General features: G+C 47.3%; 2 protein-coding genes and 1 long non-coding RNA gene across 4 annotated transcripts in view; 2 read left to right on the top strand and 1 right to left on the bottom strand.

Moving 5' to 3' along the window:
- NELFCD (negative elongation factor complex member C/D) overlaps positions 1–5,046 on the top strand; it is a 17,662-nt gene extending 12,616 nt beyond the window's left edge. For both annotated transcript variants that reach the window (XR_014512844.1, XM_083447433.1), the window contains exons 13-15: positions 2,007–2,147; positions 3,315–3,444; positions 3,956–5,046. Coding sequence is in view for 1 of the 2 variants with exons in the window: in XM_083447433.1 (XP_083303559.1) it covers positions 2,007–2,147; positions 3,315–3,444; positions 3,956–3,990 (306 nt within the window). In the remaining variant the exon portion in view is untranslated. The remainder of the gene's footprint in view (positions 1–2,006; positions 2,148–3,314; positions 3,445–3,955) is intronic.
- LOC310680754 lies at positions 4–1,974 on the top strand. The gene is made up of 3 exons (XR_014512910.1): positions 4–420; positions 630–690; positions 1,040–1,974. It is a non-coding gene; the product is annotated as an uncharacterized lncRNA (long non-coding RNA).
- Positions 5,006–18,467, bottom strand: LOC310680672 (cathepsin Z-like). The gene is made up of 6 exons (XM_083447652.1): positions 17,857–18,467; positions 12,903–13,066; positions 11,125–11,304; positions 10,565–10,715; positions 9,000–9,162; positions 5,006–6,777 (listed from the first exon to the last, which is right to left on the bottom strand). The coding sequence occupies exons 1-6, from the start codon at positions 17,964–17,966 to the stop codon at positions 6,664–6,666; spliced, it is 882 nt and encodes a 293-aa protein (XP_083303778.1). The 5' UTR covers positions 17,967–18,467; the 3' UTR covers positions 5,006–6,663.

The following is an 18,467-nucleotide window of genomic DNA, read 5'->3' as shown; positions in this document are numbered from 1 at the left end:
ATGAAAATTCAGAGGTTTAGATTTTGCTCAGGCCTTTTTTCTCCTCACTTCTGTGCTACAGAACCGAAGCAGGTTGCCTAAGCAATCCTGGGAGCTGTCGTTTCGTGAAGTTGCTGGGTGTGTGTGTGTTCAGGGGCTGCAAACCTTTATGCCACTTTTGTAGCTTAGGCAACAATGTCCTCAAGGTGTTGGCCTCTGATCTTGGGGTTTCTTCTCTTCTGCAGAATTTAGCAGGTGTTTTCAGGAAAGAGAGTGAAGGATTCCTGTGGGAAATAACTGTGCCTTGTGGTTGCTGGGCAGAATTCTGCTTTTATTTAAGAGACACTGAACAAACCAGAGTATGGGACAAATCTGCAGCATTCCCCTTCCAAATGATCTGTTGCCAAATCCTATTCCAGTCATCTCTGATCAGACAATACAGTGGTACCTCAAGTTACAGATGCTTCAGGTTACAGACTCTGCTAACCCAGAAATAGTACCTCGGGTTAAGAACTTTGCTTCAGGATGAGAACAGAAATTGTGCGGTGGCGGCAGCGGGAGGCCCCATTAGCTAAAGTGGTGCTTCAGGTTAAGAACGGACCTCCAGAACGAATTAAGTTCTTAACCCGAGGTACCACTGTACTGCCTAGGGCTGAGGGAAGTTTGAGTTCAGCAATAGCTGGAGACTGCTTTCCCCATCCTTGTACAGTGGTGCCTCGCAAGACGAAAAGAATCCGTTCCGCGAGTCTCTTCGTCTAGCGGTTTTTTCGTCTTGCGAAGCAACCCCATTAGCGGATTAGTGGATTAGCGGTTTAGCGGCTATTAAAGGCTTAAGGGATTAGCGGATTAGCTGCTAAAAGGCTATTAGCAGCTTAGTGCCTTAGAAAAAGGGGGTGGGGAGCGGGGGGGAAATCGCAGGAACTCGCAAGACATTTTCGTCTTGCGAAGCAAGCTCATAGCAAATTTGTTTTGCGAAGCACCTCCAAAACGGAAAACCCTTTCGTCTAGCGGGTTTTCCGTCTTGCGAGGCATTCGTCTTGCGGGGCACCACTGTACTAAGAAATGAAAGTTACATCTCCATATTCTCATTGATGGAGGATATAATCTTCTTGTGGGGCCAAGAAAAGAGAGAGTTTGTTCTTGTACATTCTCCTGTACGTGGGTTCAGCTGGCAAGAACTAGACAGATGCATCATGAGTAAGGGCTTTTCAGTATTACCTCCCATCTCAGCTGATATCTTTGCCAATTGTCTGTTGTGCCAAAAATCAAGAGTTGCATAACTTCTTCACCCAAGGCTATAAAAGTTTACATAACTTTGTTGGCATAATAGAGTTAGGCCTTGAGCTGGCACTTACTGGCAAGACAGTGGGCAGGCAAAAAGTAGTATTTCACAAAACACTTATTCGTGGAATTCATCCTTGCAGTTTAGTGGTGATCCTGGGTTTCAGAAGGGGAACAGATACAGGGAAGAGATAGATCGAGCAAACTGCCATTAGTTACGAGAGCTGAATGTAACCTCAGTGTTCAGCGGGACGCTGCCTCAGAGAACCAGGTGTTTGGAACATAGGAAGCGATTTGTTGCCGCTCCAGAGACATCTGAAAAAGCAGCTCGTGGCAGAAGGAGCAGCGAAGGCAGAACTCTCAGAAATGACAAGCTGGTAGGACAAAGTGGGGCATTGCTGAGGGCAGTCAGCAACCCTTTCCTTCTCCAGAGCAAGATCAAGAGGGCTGGATGTGGGGGTTCCATTCCAGGCACAGGCCTGCTGTTGGAACTCATGGCTGCCAAAGGAAGCTTCCTTACATCCTCATTCAGAGGCTACTCTGTGTGAATCAGACCCACGAGCAAGAGCAGCCCTTCTTCTCATTCAGCAAGGCAGGTCTTGTCTTCTTTAAATGGTTAATGCCTATGGTTAATGCAGCTTGGAATCTTTGCTAGAGAATGAACACATCCCTCAGTTACGTTGTCTTAAGAGTTTACTTAGGCTGAGTTTCAAAGACAAAACGTCCTACCTTGTTCGTCCTTTCAGCTGGAACTTAAAAAAACCCTTCTGGACAGGATGGTTCACTTGCTCAGTCGAGGATACGTCCTCCCGGTGGTTGGCTACATACGGAAGTGTCTCGAGAAGCTGGACACGGACATTTCCCTGATCAGATACTTTGTGACGGAGGTCAGTGACTACGTGGAACCTGCAAAGCTGTGTTTATGCAGATTACTTTGCACTTGCTCATTAAAATGGGAGCCTTAAGACTATGTTGTGGCCTTTTGGCTATTTTATTTGCAACACGGGTATCCCACCTTTGTCCTTAACAAGCCTTTCAACCAAGTAAAAACAAAAGATCCATGCCTATAGTCAAGTCATCCACTAAAAGGCCAGGAAAGCACCTAAATGATAATGTAGCCAAACTTATATTTCTGAGAAGGGAATGTAGCCAGAGTGCCATCACAGAAAAGGCTGTTGGTGGTCACCACCCAAGTAACCTCTGAAGGCAAGGCACTTGGAGCAAGGCTTCAAATATCACATGGCTCTCAGGACAGTTTTGTAGATGGAACAAATAGATCTTAAACATACAGAAATGATTTGGAATCTATTGATTGCTGTTAGACTTATGGGCTTACGTCCAGTATAACACAAAGCAACTGTCCTATCAGTTCAAAAATTTACACTTGTACAGTGGAACATTCTCCTCCCCCACCTGCCCACTAAATGTGTTCTGGGTTTTCCACCAACCCTGTGGAGCAGGTGTGGGTAGGGTGTGGGGGGGTGTTGTTGTTTTGGGGGGGGGGTGGAGATTGGAGGTCCCATTGCACACGGTTAAATCCTTGTGTTGATGGAACAGTTACTTCATGCTTTTGGGTAGAAGGCACGGTTGCCAGAAACTGAAGGAATAATGCTGTCCTCATTTTGCTTATCTCTACCTTTCCTGAAACATCAACAGCTATATTGTATGCTGTGGGTGGGATCCAACTAGCACATCCTGCCCATGCAAGCAGACATCATTGCACTATCTGCCTCACCCCCTTCCCCGGCGGACGCCCTGCACCCTACCCAAAATCTTCCACGGGAGGTTGGAGGAACCCCAGAAGAGATTGGTGGAGAGGGGGAGAAGTCCTGTTGCAACAAGAAGACACATTAGTCAGCACTACACTGCGTGCAAGTCTGTGTCCATAGGTGGATGTCATCTGTGTTCAGAATTGCAGAAGCATGTTTATAAGTTTCTGTTAAATGACAAACTACTCTCTGAGATCGGGAGACAATGCATCAACCACTATGTCTATTTCCACATGTTAAAACAGTGTAAGCCACAGCCTTCTGCTATCTCGATTATCTCCCCAGGTGCTGGATGTCATTGCTCCTCCGTATACCTCTGACTTTGTGCAGCTTTTTCTTCCGATCCTGGAGAATGACAGCATTGCAGGAACGATTAAGACTGAAGGCGAGCATGACCCTGTCACGGAGTTCATAGGTAAATTGTTTCCCATGCGTTTGAGTTTCCGTTCAGTTTATTCAGCCCTCACCAGAGCAAACAAGTTGATATAGCTGAGGATTTCTGAACAAAGCTCCTCATGAGCGTTGCAGTGATCTACCTTTCCAGGGCCTTGGCCTACTCACCAGTGTAGAACAAATGTCACTGGCCAGCAGAAATTTAAGCTTCTGTAGCCTGCTATAATGCAAACCCATAGATGGGCTAGCAATCAACATTGAGGAACTTGAGCGCTGAAGTGCCTCATGGCATCCTAAAGCCCAGGTAATGTTTTGTGGCTTAAGTTTTGGTAACACACAAGAACCTCCTGCTTTATCAATGTATTGAGTGGATAGCAGAGATGCTGAGTGTTCGTGCATGGGGACTGAAGGGCTGTTTTGCAAGGAGAGATTGGCGTATAAATGAATGAATCAGTATCTGTTTTCTGTGTGAATTGATTAAAAAAAAGAGCCATGCAGGTCATCATGTCTTGTTTCCTCTGTTTTCTTTAAAGCTCACTGTAAATCGAACTTCATCATGGTCAACTGAACCAGCAGAGACACCCAGTTACAGTTGCTGTGGATGAACTGCAGAGCGACCTAATGCAAATTGCATCAAAGAACTGGGAGAAAGAGCAGTTTGTTGGTTGCTGTTTTAGGTGGACCAGGAGTTTCACACTGCTGGGCTTCCAAAATGTTGAAACTAGGACAGAGTTTAGCTGAAATTAATTGGTTTCAATTAATTGAATGTATGTCAGGGGAAAGCTAGCACTAGTGCTCCTAGCCTTAGTTCCCTGGGGGGGGGAATGCATTCTTCCCATGTGTGGTTGACGTCTTGCAGCATATAGGGCTAAATCTTGTGTTAATAATTTCCATCAGGGAATGATTCCTTCCCACACTCTTATGCACAAGTGATAGTTGTGCCTAGAAGGGTAGCGTGTAAATACCTCTCACACACAGTTTGCTCCTTGACAATCAGGTAAATGAGGGATGGGGAACCTGCTGACTGCCAGAGGATGCTGGACTAAAAATCCCATCATCTGTTACCATTGGCCTTGCTGGCTGGGGCTGATGGGAGTTGGAGTCCTGATCTGAAGGGCCACAGGTTCCCCACCCCTGCTGTAAACATCTGCATGGGATGATTGACAAAATTACTTGTCTCCCCCAAGTTATAAATATCTTTGTGTGCGTCTTGTACTGAAAGTCATGGTAGTGTTCAGCCACTTAATGGCAGGCACTTATGAATGAACCATTAGCTGTTAGTTGCCAGGTAGCTGCAGTATTGCTGGTTCCTACTGCATTCCAGAAACCACTTATGAAGCCCTTTCTTCATATATAACTGATACACAATCTTGGCAGAGATTACTTGTGTGTCACAGTGTTTACATACTACTGCCAGATCCTGGTGAAGAATCACTGGCCTTATTGGAGGGGAAATCTCAACCTTAACCGCTAAGTTTTGTTACTGTGTAAAATAGGTCTTGTTAAAGTTATCTGAGTGCATCAAAATAAAAACAGCACTATTTTTTCTTGTACTTGTAAGAGGGAAAACGACACAAAGTAGGTTAAGTTATATTTTTTATTAAATTCAATTATTATTAAATAATGTGTGAGTTTCTTTAAAGGTATTACGGTCACAGACATGGTAGATGCCTTGGCGAAATGTATTATCTTCCTAAAGTTTTGTGGGTTTTGCTTGTTGGTTTTAAATGGTATTGTACTGATATGTTGCATATAAATCAATTTCATTCACACTTCTGTGCACTGCCCTGGAATCTTTCGATGAAGGGTGGTTAAGGAGTATTTTAAATATAAATAAATACTGTGCAAAGTGTAATCATGGAAACTTAGCTACTGAACTAGACAATCTCCCTCACAGGTTGTGTGCTACAATCCAAAATCTGAATACCCAAAGCTCAAGGCTGTTTAGCTTATGAGCCACCAAACTCAGCCTGCATTAGCTGCAAATTCTAGCTTACAAGGCACTTGGCAACCCTTGTGCCAATCCCAATATGGAGCAAAAACAGGCTGTGATTGGCTGGTGGCGTTGCTGAGCTTGGTCATAGGTTGACAAAATCACACAGCCTGCCTTCCCCTGACGCCCTGGGGAGCTTGTGCAGAAATAGCTTGCAGCCGCTGTTTTACCCTTACTTGAAACTGGGTGCCAGAAGCCATGGGGAACAGAATGGGGTGGAGGCAATGCTCAGCTGTAATCTCACAAGGAGTGCTGGCCTACTGCTGCTGCTAGTTTTAGCACAACCCTCCATAGTGACTAGTGGATTCTGATCTGATCTGCAGCTTATGAGAAAGAGAATGGAGGCTGCAGAAGGCAAGATAAGAAGCTGTGACCCTGCACTAAACAGCCTTAAAAGCCGCACCCAGCTCCAGGGGAGAGGAGATAGGTCAGTGTGGGGTAATAACAAGAATGCCATGTGTTCAAAATATGAGCTGATACTGCTAGGAAGCTGCTCCTTAATGCTTACTAGCCAGTTCAGCAGCTTGTAGATGGATGAGTGCAAATCCTGTGCTTGACCAGGGATGGGAGACCATGATGTCCATCAGCCTGAATGATCTGGGATTATGGGGGGGGGGATGCAGACCCAGCAGTCTATTGGAAGATAACAGGTTGCCCACTTTGGGGCAAGACTGAAAGGAGGACCATCAATGGCTCGTCACGTAACAGCTGGTTCTGTAATACCATCATTGTTACTGAACAGCTCCTGAAGACTTTCAGCAAGAAAGCTTAGCCCTATAGAAAGCAAGGAAGCACTCAGGTTCCCAAGCTTTTCTGATTCAAATCATATCCTCTTCACTATGCCTGTACAGTGATAAATTTACAACCTGCATAATTTCATACCAAATTTAATTTCAAGTTATTTAAGAGCTCTGCTCCCAAGTATTAACATTTTTTCAAAAACAAAAAAGTCTCTCCCTACCCAGAAAGCTATAAAATAATTACGATAAAAATTAACTAATTTCCATATGCAAAAGTAATAAAACCTCTTTGCTTCTCTCAGTGCAATCAGTGCATGTCATTCTTTGGGTCATTTCATAAACAACATTGAATTCTTTTAAGAGAAAGGTTTAGTTCAAGAAAGAATAAAGGTTCACCATTCCGTGATTAATGGACACTGCAGAGTATTAACTCATCCCTTTGCGAAGCAGTGGGCTGGGACAGTCCTTGCCTTCTGAACATGTGTTTCCAGATCCTCCTCCAGCAGAGTTAAGGAAGAATTGGGTCTCCGTAAGCACATTGTTCTTCAACGCCAAGGTTGTAGGATGCTCCTTTTCCCCCTTTATATGCACTTGTTACGATTCTAAGCCAGCCCTTCTCACCCTGGAAAGAGATAAATTTGCATCAGTGCACAGGTGTATCAGGACAACTTCATGTTCAGCCAAGTTTACACCTTACGGTGCTGCTCTGAAAATGCTCATTGCACAACACATGTCAGAAACACCTACAGGTAACTGCATGGGCAGATTGTCTTTCCAGTTCTGTCATGTGCATGTACAGGAGGACAAGAAGGGATCTTAACAAGCAGCAGACATCACAGGTTTCTGGATCACGGGCCCCTGCCATCTCCAGCCACAAAACACATTGATCTGGTTGGTTGGGTATTGGTTATTGCTAATTTGGGCATACACTCCTGCAAATCACACCCTATTTCCTGCTCCAGAGCTCAGGAGAACACTGGCCTGTATCCTTGCTGGAGAGATTATTGCAATTATCAGCTTGAATCCAGTAATGCCCTGTGTGAAAACAAAAGCAGTTCTACTCATGCAAAGTGGCAGGGGGAGTTCCCAGTTTTCCTGTATATCAGTCCAGAGGATCTCCCCATGCTCAGCTGTAGATACAGGGTGTAGAAGGAATTGCGGCTTGGAAGTGGCAAGGCAGAAAATCCCTGATCCATGAGCAGAACAGAAGGAATCCAAGCTATTGTCCTCATCAACTTTTAAAAATCAAATGAATCTATTTTGAGTGACTACTCATTGGCAAAGTATCTGCTTTTCATCTAAAAGGTGCCAGATTCAATCCCCAGCATCTCCAAGTAGAGAAGGTCTGCTTGAATGATGGTCAGGGGTCTGTGGGCAACCCTGGCCTCTGCCGCTCTTCCTTCCCTCCCTCCTCTGATGCCCTCTTGCATCTCTGCCTCCCAAAGGCTTGCACAGCTGTTTGTTGCCGTTGCCCCGGCTATGAGCTCCCCAGGAAAATGGTACCTCTGGAGCTGGCCAGGGGGTTCTTCCCAGGCCCCTGTGGGGCAATGTGAGGAGACACCTTTCTTTGGAGCAGCTTAAGAGACCAAGGGTGGCGGCAGTGGCTGCCCAGAGGAGAGGGGAGAGGAGAGGAGGCTGAGGAAAGACTCAAGGGTGTTCGAAAAAGGGTGGAGAGGCTACCAGCTCTGTAGGCAAGGGGTGACAGAACTGGGCTCCTGAGCTCCACAGGGGTGCCACAGACAGACTAGTTGGTCAAGGGAGCCGCGGACCCAAAAAGGTTGAAAACCTCTGATTTAGGGGAACGCGAGTGGTTCGGTTGCACTGGGCACAGAGCCTTGGGGGCGCCACAACTGCAATATATAATGGAAGGTGAGAGACTTGCCCTGTCCAACGTCCCTCCACATTTTTACTCTATTACTTAGGACAGGGAATGTTATTTTTTTTTCGGCCAAGGGCCACATTCCTCTCCAGCAAACCTTTCAAGGGCCATAAGTTGCTGGTGGGCGTGGCTAGATGCAAAAGTGGGCGGAGCAATGAATTAAAATTTTGCTTTCGTGTAGCAGGAGGCTCGTTTCCACGCCTGCTCCCCTCTATCCTCCAAGCAAGCAAGAAGCGTTGTCAGAGTTCGAGAGCACATTTCACAGAAATGTGGAGTAGGATGGGACCCACAAGGGTCATCTAGTCCCAACCCCCTGCAATGTAGGAATCTTTTTGCTCAACGTCGAATTTGAACCCACAACCCTGGGGTTTAAAGTCTCATGCTTTATTAACTGAGCTATCCCAGGGATTTGAGCCAGGCAAGAGTACCCAGGGAAGAAGAAGAAGAAGAAGAGTTTGGATTTGATATCCCGCCTTTCACTCCCCTTCAGGAGTCTCAAAGCGGCTAACATTCTCCTTTCCCTTCCTCCCCCACAACAAACACTCTATGAGGTGAGTGGGGCTGAGAGACTTCAGAGAAGTATGACTGGCCCAAGGTCACCCAGCAGCTGCATGTGGAGGAGCGGAGACGCGAACCCGGTTCCCCAGATTATGAGACTACCGCTCTTAACCACTACACCACACTGGCTCAGGGAGAGCACAAAGCAGGGCTGGTGAAGGGTGTGGCCTGAGGAAGAGGGGTGTGGCTTGGGAGGCCTGGGGACCGTTCTGAGGGCCAGACAGAAGGGTTTCATTTGGCCCCTAGGCACAAGGTTTCCCATCCTTGACTTAGAGGATCAAAGCCATCCTTCACCGTTTACAACTGCACTGCATCAGGGTAGCCACCACTGAGAAGGCCCTGTCCGTAGGACTCTCCAACCTCTCTTTGTGGAGAGATGTTGCTTGCGGTCTTCACCTCCTGCTTACCCATGGCTCGCCCCAAGAGTTCCGGACAACCCAATACTCGGTTCCGTTCTCGACACCCCAGCCAGCGACAGAAACGACATGGTTTATAGACGGCAGCAGACGATATTCAGCATAAAGTCCTCCAGTGTAATTGTGCAGCTTCGGGCTGGCCATGATCCCACAGCTGTATAAATTAAATTACATCCAATTAAAAATGCTAATGCAAACCAACAGCTTTTGAATAGCCACTTTGGGTAAAAACCTGGCAAGGGTCAACGGTTTTCAGTCTGGTTTTTTAAAATAAACAATGTGGCTTCCAGGAAAATGGTGCACGGTCTGAGCAAAGACTGGTTTGGGCGTCAGGCATGAGACAGATTGGCGCTTTCATAGGATAAACAGTACAATCCTATACATATATGCTCCAGTGTCAATCCTATTGAGTTCAGTGGGCCTTGCTAACACCATGGGGAGGGACTCTCAAAAGGCGGCGTCAGGGTCTGCTAGAGACTTTCAGACAGACTAGAGGTCATTGCAGTTTAAGAGAAAACATTTGGTTTTTAAAAGACCAGTCACAAAGAAGACATGGGGAAGTTGTTGCTAGTCTAATTGCAACTGTAGAAGCCGAGTTAGCTCGTAAACAGAAATCTGCCAAAAGGCACACATTAAACACATTTAATGGGCCACGTTAAACAGAGTGAAGTTTACAACGCAGTGTGTAATGTCTGTTCAGATGCAAGTCCCGCAAAGTTCAATGGGGCCTACTCCCAGGTAAATGCAAACAGGACTGAAGTCTTATTCATTTGGTAAGATTCTTCCAAGCATTAAATTGTAATTTTGGAAGCTATTCTGAACATGGGAATACGTCCATAGTATACTGGAATAGGAGGTTCAACCAAACCGGGTCACTAAAGAAACATCACTTTTGCTTATTACATCAGCCTTCTCCAACCTCAATACCCATCAGGTGTTTTGGATGGCAACTTTCATCAGCTCCAGCCAGTGGGGTGAAAGGAATTATAATCCAAAACAGCTAGAGGGCACCAAGTTGGGGGGGCTGAATTACATTATTTTCATACTACAGAAGTTCCTTCCCACCACGGGTGGGAGGCTTAGATGGCTCCTAAGCAAATTCTTAAGTAGATTTTTAAAACAGATTTATTTGAGGCAGTTTTGCTTCCCTAATTTAGGCATAACTTCAATTAAGAGAGCTATTTTAGAAAGGGGGTTTTCCACAGCGCCTGCTAGAATCTAGACTGCCATTTTTACTTCATTAAAGAAATAAAAGTAAAACTGGTCTGTGTTTTTAAATTACTTTGTTCTGTTTCCATATAACGTCTCCTGTTTTGCTTTGAGTTGTGTTTTTACGCTTTGCAAGCAGACTTATGTGGGCTGGCACTTCGTGTGGGCTAAAACAAAGAATAAGTTGCTAACCAATTTGCTTTACAGTATTGCAAGGCTGTTTCACTGGTTTTTGTTTTTTAAAGAAGAGGTGGGGAAATCTGTAGCCCTCCATTTGTTGATGAACTACAACTCCTATCATCCTTGACCAGGGGCCATGCTTATTATGCAACCTTGTAGTGCTTTACCTGATAGGACCACTTGCATAGATTTCCGCCATCATTTTTTCCCGTCCGCTAACAGTCCCATGATCGGCAACTTTCCAGCGGGTGTAGTTCTTTATCATATGACATTTTCCAAAAGTATCACACGTTCCGCACTGGTTAAACGTATCACAGTCTGCAAAAACAAGCACCTACATTTGACATCAGGGATCTTGCAGCTAAAAGTACGAGACGAAATTTTGCTGCAGCAGAGCTGGTGCAGCCTAGTTATTTAGTTATTTGCATCTTTTTCTATCCTAGTTTCCAAGTAACACAAGTCACTCTGGAATATTTAACAACCAAAATAAATAAATATAAAAATCACATTTAAGGCACACATTACCATTAAAAACCAGCAAAGTGGAGGGAAGGGATATAAAAAAACCCTGTTTTCAAGGGCAAAGACAAGCTCTAGTTTTCCACTTTGGATTGCAGTGGGTGGCAGGCTAGTAAAATCTGGACTTATTTAGCAAGGCTGGTGTAAAAAGAATGCTGTTGTTTTCCCTCTTTTACAGCCAGGTTCACGCAGGAAGGGTCTCACACACCTTGGTCTTTAGCTTGGTAGTTGTTGCAGGTCTCGTCGGGGATGCCGTGCTCATGAGCATAACTCCAGACCTGCAAGTCATCCCCTCCGCTGCAGCCGCCAGCGTCGGCACAGTCAATCACATTCTGGACTGAGAGATAGGCAGAAGGCCAAATGCCTTTCCTCTTGATATTGATGCGATCTGGAAAATGAAGAGAAACACATAATTCACCATTCCATGTCACAGACCACATAATACGTGGGAGGAATCCCTCATTGGCTCTCTTAATAGTTTAACTTTGAAGTATTCAAGGGGTGGGCTTTAGGATGGAATCACAGAAAGGAAGAGGTTAAATGCCTAGCAGGTTAAAAAGCAGCTTCAGGTGGGTGAAAGCTTGAGAAAACAGTGGGGCTGGGGGAGAATAGATCTCTCCTCCACCATTGCTGCTCAGACTCAGTTCAGAACCCGTCCCTCCATAGGCTTGCTGTTAAAGTAATTTTTAAAAAAGAAAATTGGGAGACCCAATCCTAACAGTGGCATAGCGTGGGTTGTCAGCACCCGGGGCAAGGCAAGTAATTTGCGCCCCCTAACCCGGGGCAAGGCAAGTAATTTGTGCCCCCCCCCCGCTGCACTGTCCCTCCCCCAGATAGTCCCTCGCTCTCTCTCCGCACCACACGCCTGGCACACTCCCCTCCACAGTGGGCGGCGGCTCGGATCGGATTCGCACAGCCAGCACTGCAGTGAGAGAGAGTGAGCGAGCCAGGTAGGGGCAGAGAGCTGCGAGTGCGAGCGCGCGCCCCCAGATGTTGCACCCGGTGCGGCCGGCCCCCCCTGCACCCCCCACGCTACGCCACTGAATCCTAACACAGTTTATCTTTTTGTATAGTGCCATCAATGTGCACATCACAAGACAGATTACAAGGCGGCAGGCCACTGCCCCAGACAGATTACAATCTAAACCTGAACACAGGAGAGAAAGGGAAGGGGAGGCTGGGATTAAACAAGCAACAAATAATAATTTATAATAATAATAATTTATTATTTATACCCCGCCCATCTGGCTGAGTTTCCCTAGCCACTCTGGGCGGCTTCCAATCAAGTGTTAAAAACAATACAGCATTACAATAAAGCAATGCAAACTCTTGGATAGCTCAGTTGGCAAAGTATGAGACTCTTAATCTCAGGGTTGTGGGTTTGAGCCCCAGGTTGGGGAAAAGATTCACAGAATGCACAGTTGGAAGGGACCCCAGGGGTCCTCTAGTCTAACCCCCTGCAATGCAGGAATCTCAGCTAAAGCATCCATGAGGGTCAGCCATCCAACCTCTGCGTAAGAACCTCCAGTCCACCACCTCTCGTGGGAGTCTGTTCCACTACAGAACAGCCCTTACTGTCACAGAGTTCATCCTGATGTTTAGTCGGAGTCTCCTGCATTGCAGGGGGTTGGGCTAGATGACCCTCACGGTCCCTTCCAACTCTACAATTCTATGTGACTGTTTAAGTTACACTTTGACCCCAAAGTTGACTTTTCAACCAATGTAGGTAAGTAATATTGCAAAAAAGAGTGCTCTACCATGGCTTCCCCCTCTGTCAGAGCCAGGGATACTGGACTCGATGGCCAAATGGTCTGAGCCAATAATGGGAATCTCCTTTGTTCTTTATGTACTCCCACCAACAGGACAGATCCCAAGAAGCAACATTCTAATGCAAAACAAATTATCTGTTGACCAGTCATGGGGAAATGAGCCAAGAGTGACAGAGAAGCAAGTCCTACGAAGCAATAATAGCTTACACCTCCGTACCTGCTAAAGCGCTGGTGCTGCCATGAGCCCAGCAGGATCCGCAATACTGTGGGATGTGCTGGTTGCGTGTGGCACTCACATAGTTGACTCCTTTTATATTCCTCCAGTCCCAGCTCTTGGGCAGTTTTGAGGTGTCCAGATATTCATAAGGACGAGGGTAGGTTCTGTTTAGAAGGGGGGAAAGCAGGTGAATTAACCTACGCCCGGAGAGAAAAAGCTGGAAAACTCTCCCTCTTCTGAAAATATCCTACAGAGAAAATCAAGGCAAGGCAAGGCTCTATAAGACGCACCAGACCATAAGACACATCTAGTTTTTGGAGGAGGAAAACAAGAACAAAAATATTCTGAATCCCAGAAGCCAGAACAGCAAGAGGGATCGCTACGCAGTGAAAGCAGCAATCGCTCTTGCTGTTCTGGCTTCTGGGATAGCTGCGCAGCCTGCATTCGCTCCATAGGACACACACACATTTCCCCTTACTTTTTAGGAGGGAAAAAGTGAGTCTTATAGAGCAAAAAATACGGTATATTGCTCCTCGCTCTTGTCATCAACAACAACCTCACAAGGTAAGATGGGCTGAGAGGCTGCGTAAACATGGCCTCCCCTAAATCCTGAGAACTGTAGATTGCCTCTCACAGAGCGACAATTCACAGCACGCTTTTAAAAAACTACAGCTCCCAATATTCTTTGTGTGAGCTTAGTTTGCTAGTTGGGGGATCTGAACCTGGAGCAACAATCTAATCAGCAAATCAACCAGGCTTTGTTCAGCCTCCTCTCTCGCTTGGCAATTGCATGACTCATCCAGGCCAAATGACCTTAAAATTCCTCCCGGGCGATCATGTGATTGCCACAAGACTGACATTTCTTGAGAGCGCTAAGGTGACCACAGCAGCTCTTGAAGTGCAGCTTAAAGTGGGCCTTGACCTGCTTTCTGGTCCTTGTTGCAAAATTACCACAGAAAAAACCACTTAAAAGGCACCACAGTACAGTGGTACCTCGGGTTACAAACTTAATTTGTTCTGGAGGTCTGTTCTTAACCCGAAACCGTTCTTAACCTGAGGGACCACTTTCGCTAATGGGGCCTCCCGCTGCTGCTGTGAGATTTCCATTCTCATCCTGAGGTAAAGTTCTCAACCTGAGGTACTGCTTCTGGGTTGGCAGAATTTGTAACCCGAAGTGTTTGTAACCCGAGGTACCACTGTACTTGCAAATGTGAATAAATAGGAAGGGATCTGCAGACACTAGAATTAAGTCTTAGTATAAACCCACAGGAAGCTCATTCTCTGAATGTGGATCTTTATGCAGCCCATCCACACCAGAGTGTATTCTGAAAAAGGGCATTGCTGGCTGGCTGGCTGGCTGGCATCCTGAAGGTGACATTTTTTCACACTGCACCACTTCGTTGCAGGTCCCCCTGCCACTCCTTATAACTCACAGGACTAAATCTGGAAGGGATTCCTTCTCCCACAGAATCATAGAGTTGGAAGGGACCCCGAGGGTCATCTAGTCCAACCCCCTGCAATGCAGGAATCTCAGCTAAAGGCATCCATGACAGATGGCCATCCAAGCTCTGCTTCAAAACCTCCGAGGAAGGAGAGTCCAAGAGTTCTTCCTGATGTTTAGTCGGAATCTCCTTTCTTGAAGCAATTTGGTTTGGATGCCATTATCTGCGAGAGGAGAAAACAAGCTTGTTCCACCTTTCATGTGACAGCCCTTTAGATAGACTCACAAAACACGCAAGCTGATTTAGAAAACCCCACCCTTGCCATAAGGGTGTGTTGAAAGGGGGGAAATAATCCTGTCCCCCATCACCCCACAAGCACACTGAAGTCTGGAGCAGAGGCTCCAATGCTACCTCTCTGAAAAGTACACCTCTACAGTGGTACCTCAGGTTACATATGCTACAGGTTACATACACTTCAGGTTACAGACTCCGCTAACCCAGAAATAATGCTTCAGGTTAAGAACTTTGCTTCAGGATGAGAAGAGAAATTGTGCTCCGGCGGCATGGCGGCAGCAGGAGGCCCCATTAGCTAAAGTGGTGCTCCAGGTTAAGAACAGTTTCAGGTTAAGAACGGACCTCCGGAACAAATTAAGTACTTAACCCGAGGTACCACTGTATTTCTGCACTCATAAATCTTTCTGCTGCTCAATACTGCGCTTCATAGGGAGGGCTGCCCTTTCCCGTAGGCCAGCATTTTCCAACCTGCAGGTCAGTGGTTCTCAAAATGTTTTTCTCTGGGTCACACTTTTGGAATAAAAATTTGCTCACACCACACCGAATTTTTTTTATTGACAGGACTGGAAAACGAAAACAAAATAACACCTAGCAGTGCTTGATTTATAACAGAGCACAACTACTTTATGAGATGATCGTGGGACATCCAGAAAACATAAAATGACACAGCTGCATAGGAATATGACTCACTCCCAAGATATAATTATAAAGGAGCCTCTTGCATATGTTCCTTAAGTATGCATACAAACTCAAGGAGAGGCGTGAGCTTGCTTTTGCAAAGGTAATCCCATTTATATTAGGTCTAATTTGAGACCAAAAACAAACCTCTCCTCATCAACACATCCTTCCTGATCTTCGCTGTTCACAACAATATCCCATAGGGATCTGTAGGAGAGCAGCCAATACTATAAAAGAGGCGTCTGCATACTGTTTCTGGTTGCATATCCACAAAGAATAATTTAGATGCTATAATCTACTGTGCTATACTGAAATGTTTAGATGTGTCTTTGACCGTCGATGAATCCTCTCCTGCCACACCCTCTGAGAACCACAGCTGTAGGCTGCAAGCTACGAGTGGATTGTGAAGTCAATGAAAGAGGCTTGATAAGTAAACCCAAAATAATTACTGTTTTTGATCCTTCACTGGTATGATTAATACCTCTTACAACTTTTGTTTTGTTGGCGTATTCTAATGACACTTGCAACTGAGCATTGCAAAGGCCGAAACCTTACATTTTAACTCTTGGGAACTGGCCTCTGATGGAGATCTGGTAATGGTTTGCCACAAGGTGCTCATAAGTGCTAAGTGAATTTATTTATTTTTGTTGGTTCCTTTATTAGATTTATATACTGCTCTTCATCATAAGATCTCAGGGCAGTTCACAGAATAAAATACGGGATAAAAACAAGTAAATAAGTAAGACAAAACAGCAAAACAATACCCACCCTCCTTCCCAAAAAAAATGCATTTAAAAGGCTGTAGAATATTGATCAGCCCAAGGCCTAGTCGAAGAGGAACGTTTCCACCTGGCGCCAAAATATATATATATAATGAAGGCACCAGGCAAATTTCCCTGGGGAGAGCATTCCACAAAGAGGGAGCCACTACAGAGAAGGCCCTTTCTCGTGTTGCCACCCTCCAGACTTCATATGGAGGAGGCACACATAGAAGGGCCTCAGAGGATGAAAGCAGAGTCATATGGGGTTTATATGGGGAGAGGCAGTCCTCCAGGCACTGCAGTCCTGAGCCCTTTAAGGCTTTATAGGTCAAAACCAGCACTTTAAATTGGGTCCAGAAACTACAGTAATGGACAGCCAGCGAAGTCGAGCCAAGATCACTGTAATATGCTCAGCCGTAATATGCTTGGATGTCTCAAATCAAGGTACTTAGCTACCTTGGCAGTTAAAATCCACCAAGTCCAAAGCTGAGCCCCCCACTTGTGGAACAAAAATAATCAATGGGATCATTGTGAATTCGGGCATGTGGGTTGCCGCAGCAAAAAGCCCTTGGGCAAAGTGAGGTGGCCATCTTGGGAAGGAGATGCTGGAGCGGGGAGGGCAGTGGCAGCCCCCCCTGGCATTTCCTCCCGAACCCCCTTGCCCTGGCTCTCTGCAGGAGGCGTGAGTCTCTGATCTGCTGCCCTCAAGTGGGGGGGAGGATACACTGCCCCCCCTCCCAGTCCAGTAGGCCTCTGTCAATGGAGTGACCAGTGCTTGGGTGAGTATATTCCTGGCCTCAGGCAGCATAATGTCTCCAGCCAGCTGACTGGGCATATGAGCCAGTGTCTCCCATATTCCAAACACAGGGGCCCTGGCTCAGAGGAAGAACATGCAGGTCCCACTCTGGCCATTTCCAGCCAGGGTTGGGAGAGACCTCAGTCCGAACCCCTGGAGAGCTGCTGCTGCTGCCAGCCAGTGCAGGCAACCCTGATGGCCCAATGGTCTGACTCAGCACGACAGCTTTCTATAAAGTTACCTTACACAGTGAGATCATTGCTTCATCTGGGTTTCAAGTTTCACCCAGGGATCTTTCTCAGCCCTGACTAGAGAAAACAGAGACTCTGCATGTGCTCCTCCACTGAGCAACACCAGGCTAAAAAAACCAAACATGCTACCCACCAAAGCCATGCCTCCCCCCCCCCCCCGGAAATAGGGTGCTATTTCAGCTCTGCACCCTCCTTCCGCAGCTCAGGGTGGCTTGCAAGAATTAAATTTCATCCTCCAAACAGCCCTGCGAGGTAGGCTCGCACCCCAAGGCCTTGGGCGGTCTTCCGACGACCCTCCGCGCTGCTGGGCGGCGCCGGGATCTGCTCCTGCCGGGGTTGCAGCTCGTCTGCTGCCGGCCGGTTATTTTTCAAGCGGCGTCCGGGAAACCATGCCAGCAGCAGCAGGAGGAGGAGGAGGAGGAGGGGAATCCCGGGGACTCCGTGGGGAACGCGGCAAATCCCCGCAGGGCTCTCGGGCAACGCGGAGTCTCCCACAACAATCCGCCCGCCGCCCGGGTTCGTTTGGCGCAGCAGAAAGGAGAGCCGTCGGAGATCCCGGGCTGCAGCGGACTGCTCTCTTGTCTGTAGGGAATCGCCGGGGGGGAGAAGTAGCTCCCCCAATTCTGAACGCTTAGCCAAGGCTATGCACTTTTCGCATGCTCAGGCCACCTCCCCTGCTGATGCGCATCCATGCTCCCACTCCGCCACTCCCAGGGACGAGAGTGCTCTTACCGGACGGCGTAGGGCCTGGGAATCCTCGGCTTGTAGCAACTCTGCCCAGCCTTGGCGTCGAGGAGCGGCAGCAGGAGGAGAAGCGCCAGGCGGAGGCAGCGCCCGGCCATGGTCCCGGCTCGACGGCGGCTCTTTGCGAAAGCTGCGCCCCGGCCGGCCAGACGGCTGCTGTGGATGGCGGTGGGAGCCGGAAATGCGCGGGGCCGGTTGGGTGGAGGAGCTGTGGCGAAGTTCGCGCCTTATAACCCGCTTCGGCGCCGCCTCGGCGCGGGAAGGGCGACTGGTTCGCCCAGGGTTACGAAACGAGGGGTTGGCCATCTGATAAGAGCGGCCGTCGAGGGAGGCAGGAAGAGTTAAACGCCGCCGCCCTCGGGAGGTTCACCTGCGCATCTCGGGGCTTTCATCACCGCCAGACGCACCATCAAATCACAGCTGGCATCAGCTCATTCATGCCCGCGCGTTGCAGGGGGCTGGGCTTGATGACCCGCGGGGTTTCTCCCAACTCTGCAACTTGGCAAGTTTAAGAAACAAACACACACAAACCCGGAATGCCCAAGCGCCTCTCCAGTGCAGAACACACAGACCATGGTTTCGAGGCATGGGCACATTGC

Source organism: Podarcis tiliguerta, assembly GCF_965153285.1.
Source record: "Podarcis tiliguerta genome assembly, chromosome: 6".
In the NCBI taxonomy this organism is placed as follows: Eukaryota; Metazoa; Chordata; class Lepidosauria; order Squamata; family Lacertidae; genus Podarcis; species Podarcis tiliguerta.
Note: the sequence above shows the minus strand (reverse complement) of the source record. Positions and strands in the feature narration are given on the sequence as shown.

Excerpts from the sequence above, each read along its gene's own strand:
- LOC310680672 (XM_083447652.1), bottom strand. The coding sequence starts at position 17,966 with ATGGCCGGGCGCTGCCTCCGCCTGGCGCTTCTCCTCCTGCTGCCGCTC. Across the intron at positions 13,067-17,856 it reads CCCAGGCCCTACGCCGTCCG|AACCTACCCTCGTCCTTATG; the intron begins GTAAGAGCACTC and ends CCTTCTAAACAG. Across the intron at positions 9,163-10,564 it reads TATGCAAGTGGTCCTATCAG|CTGTGGGATCATGGCCAGCC; the intron begins GTAAAGCACTAC and ends TAATTTATACAG.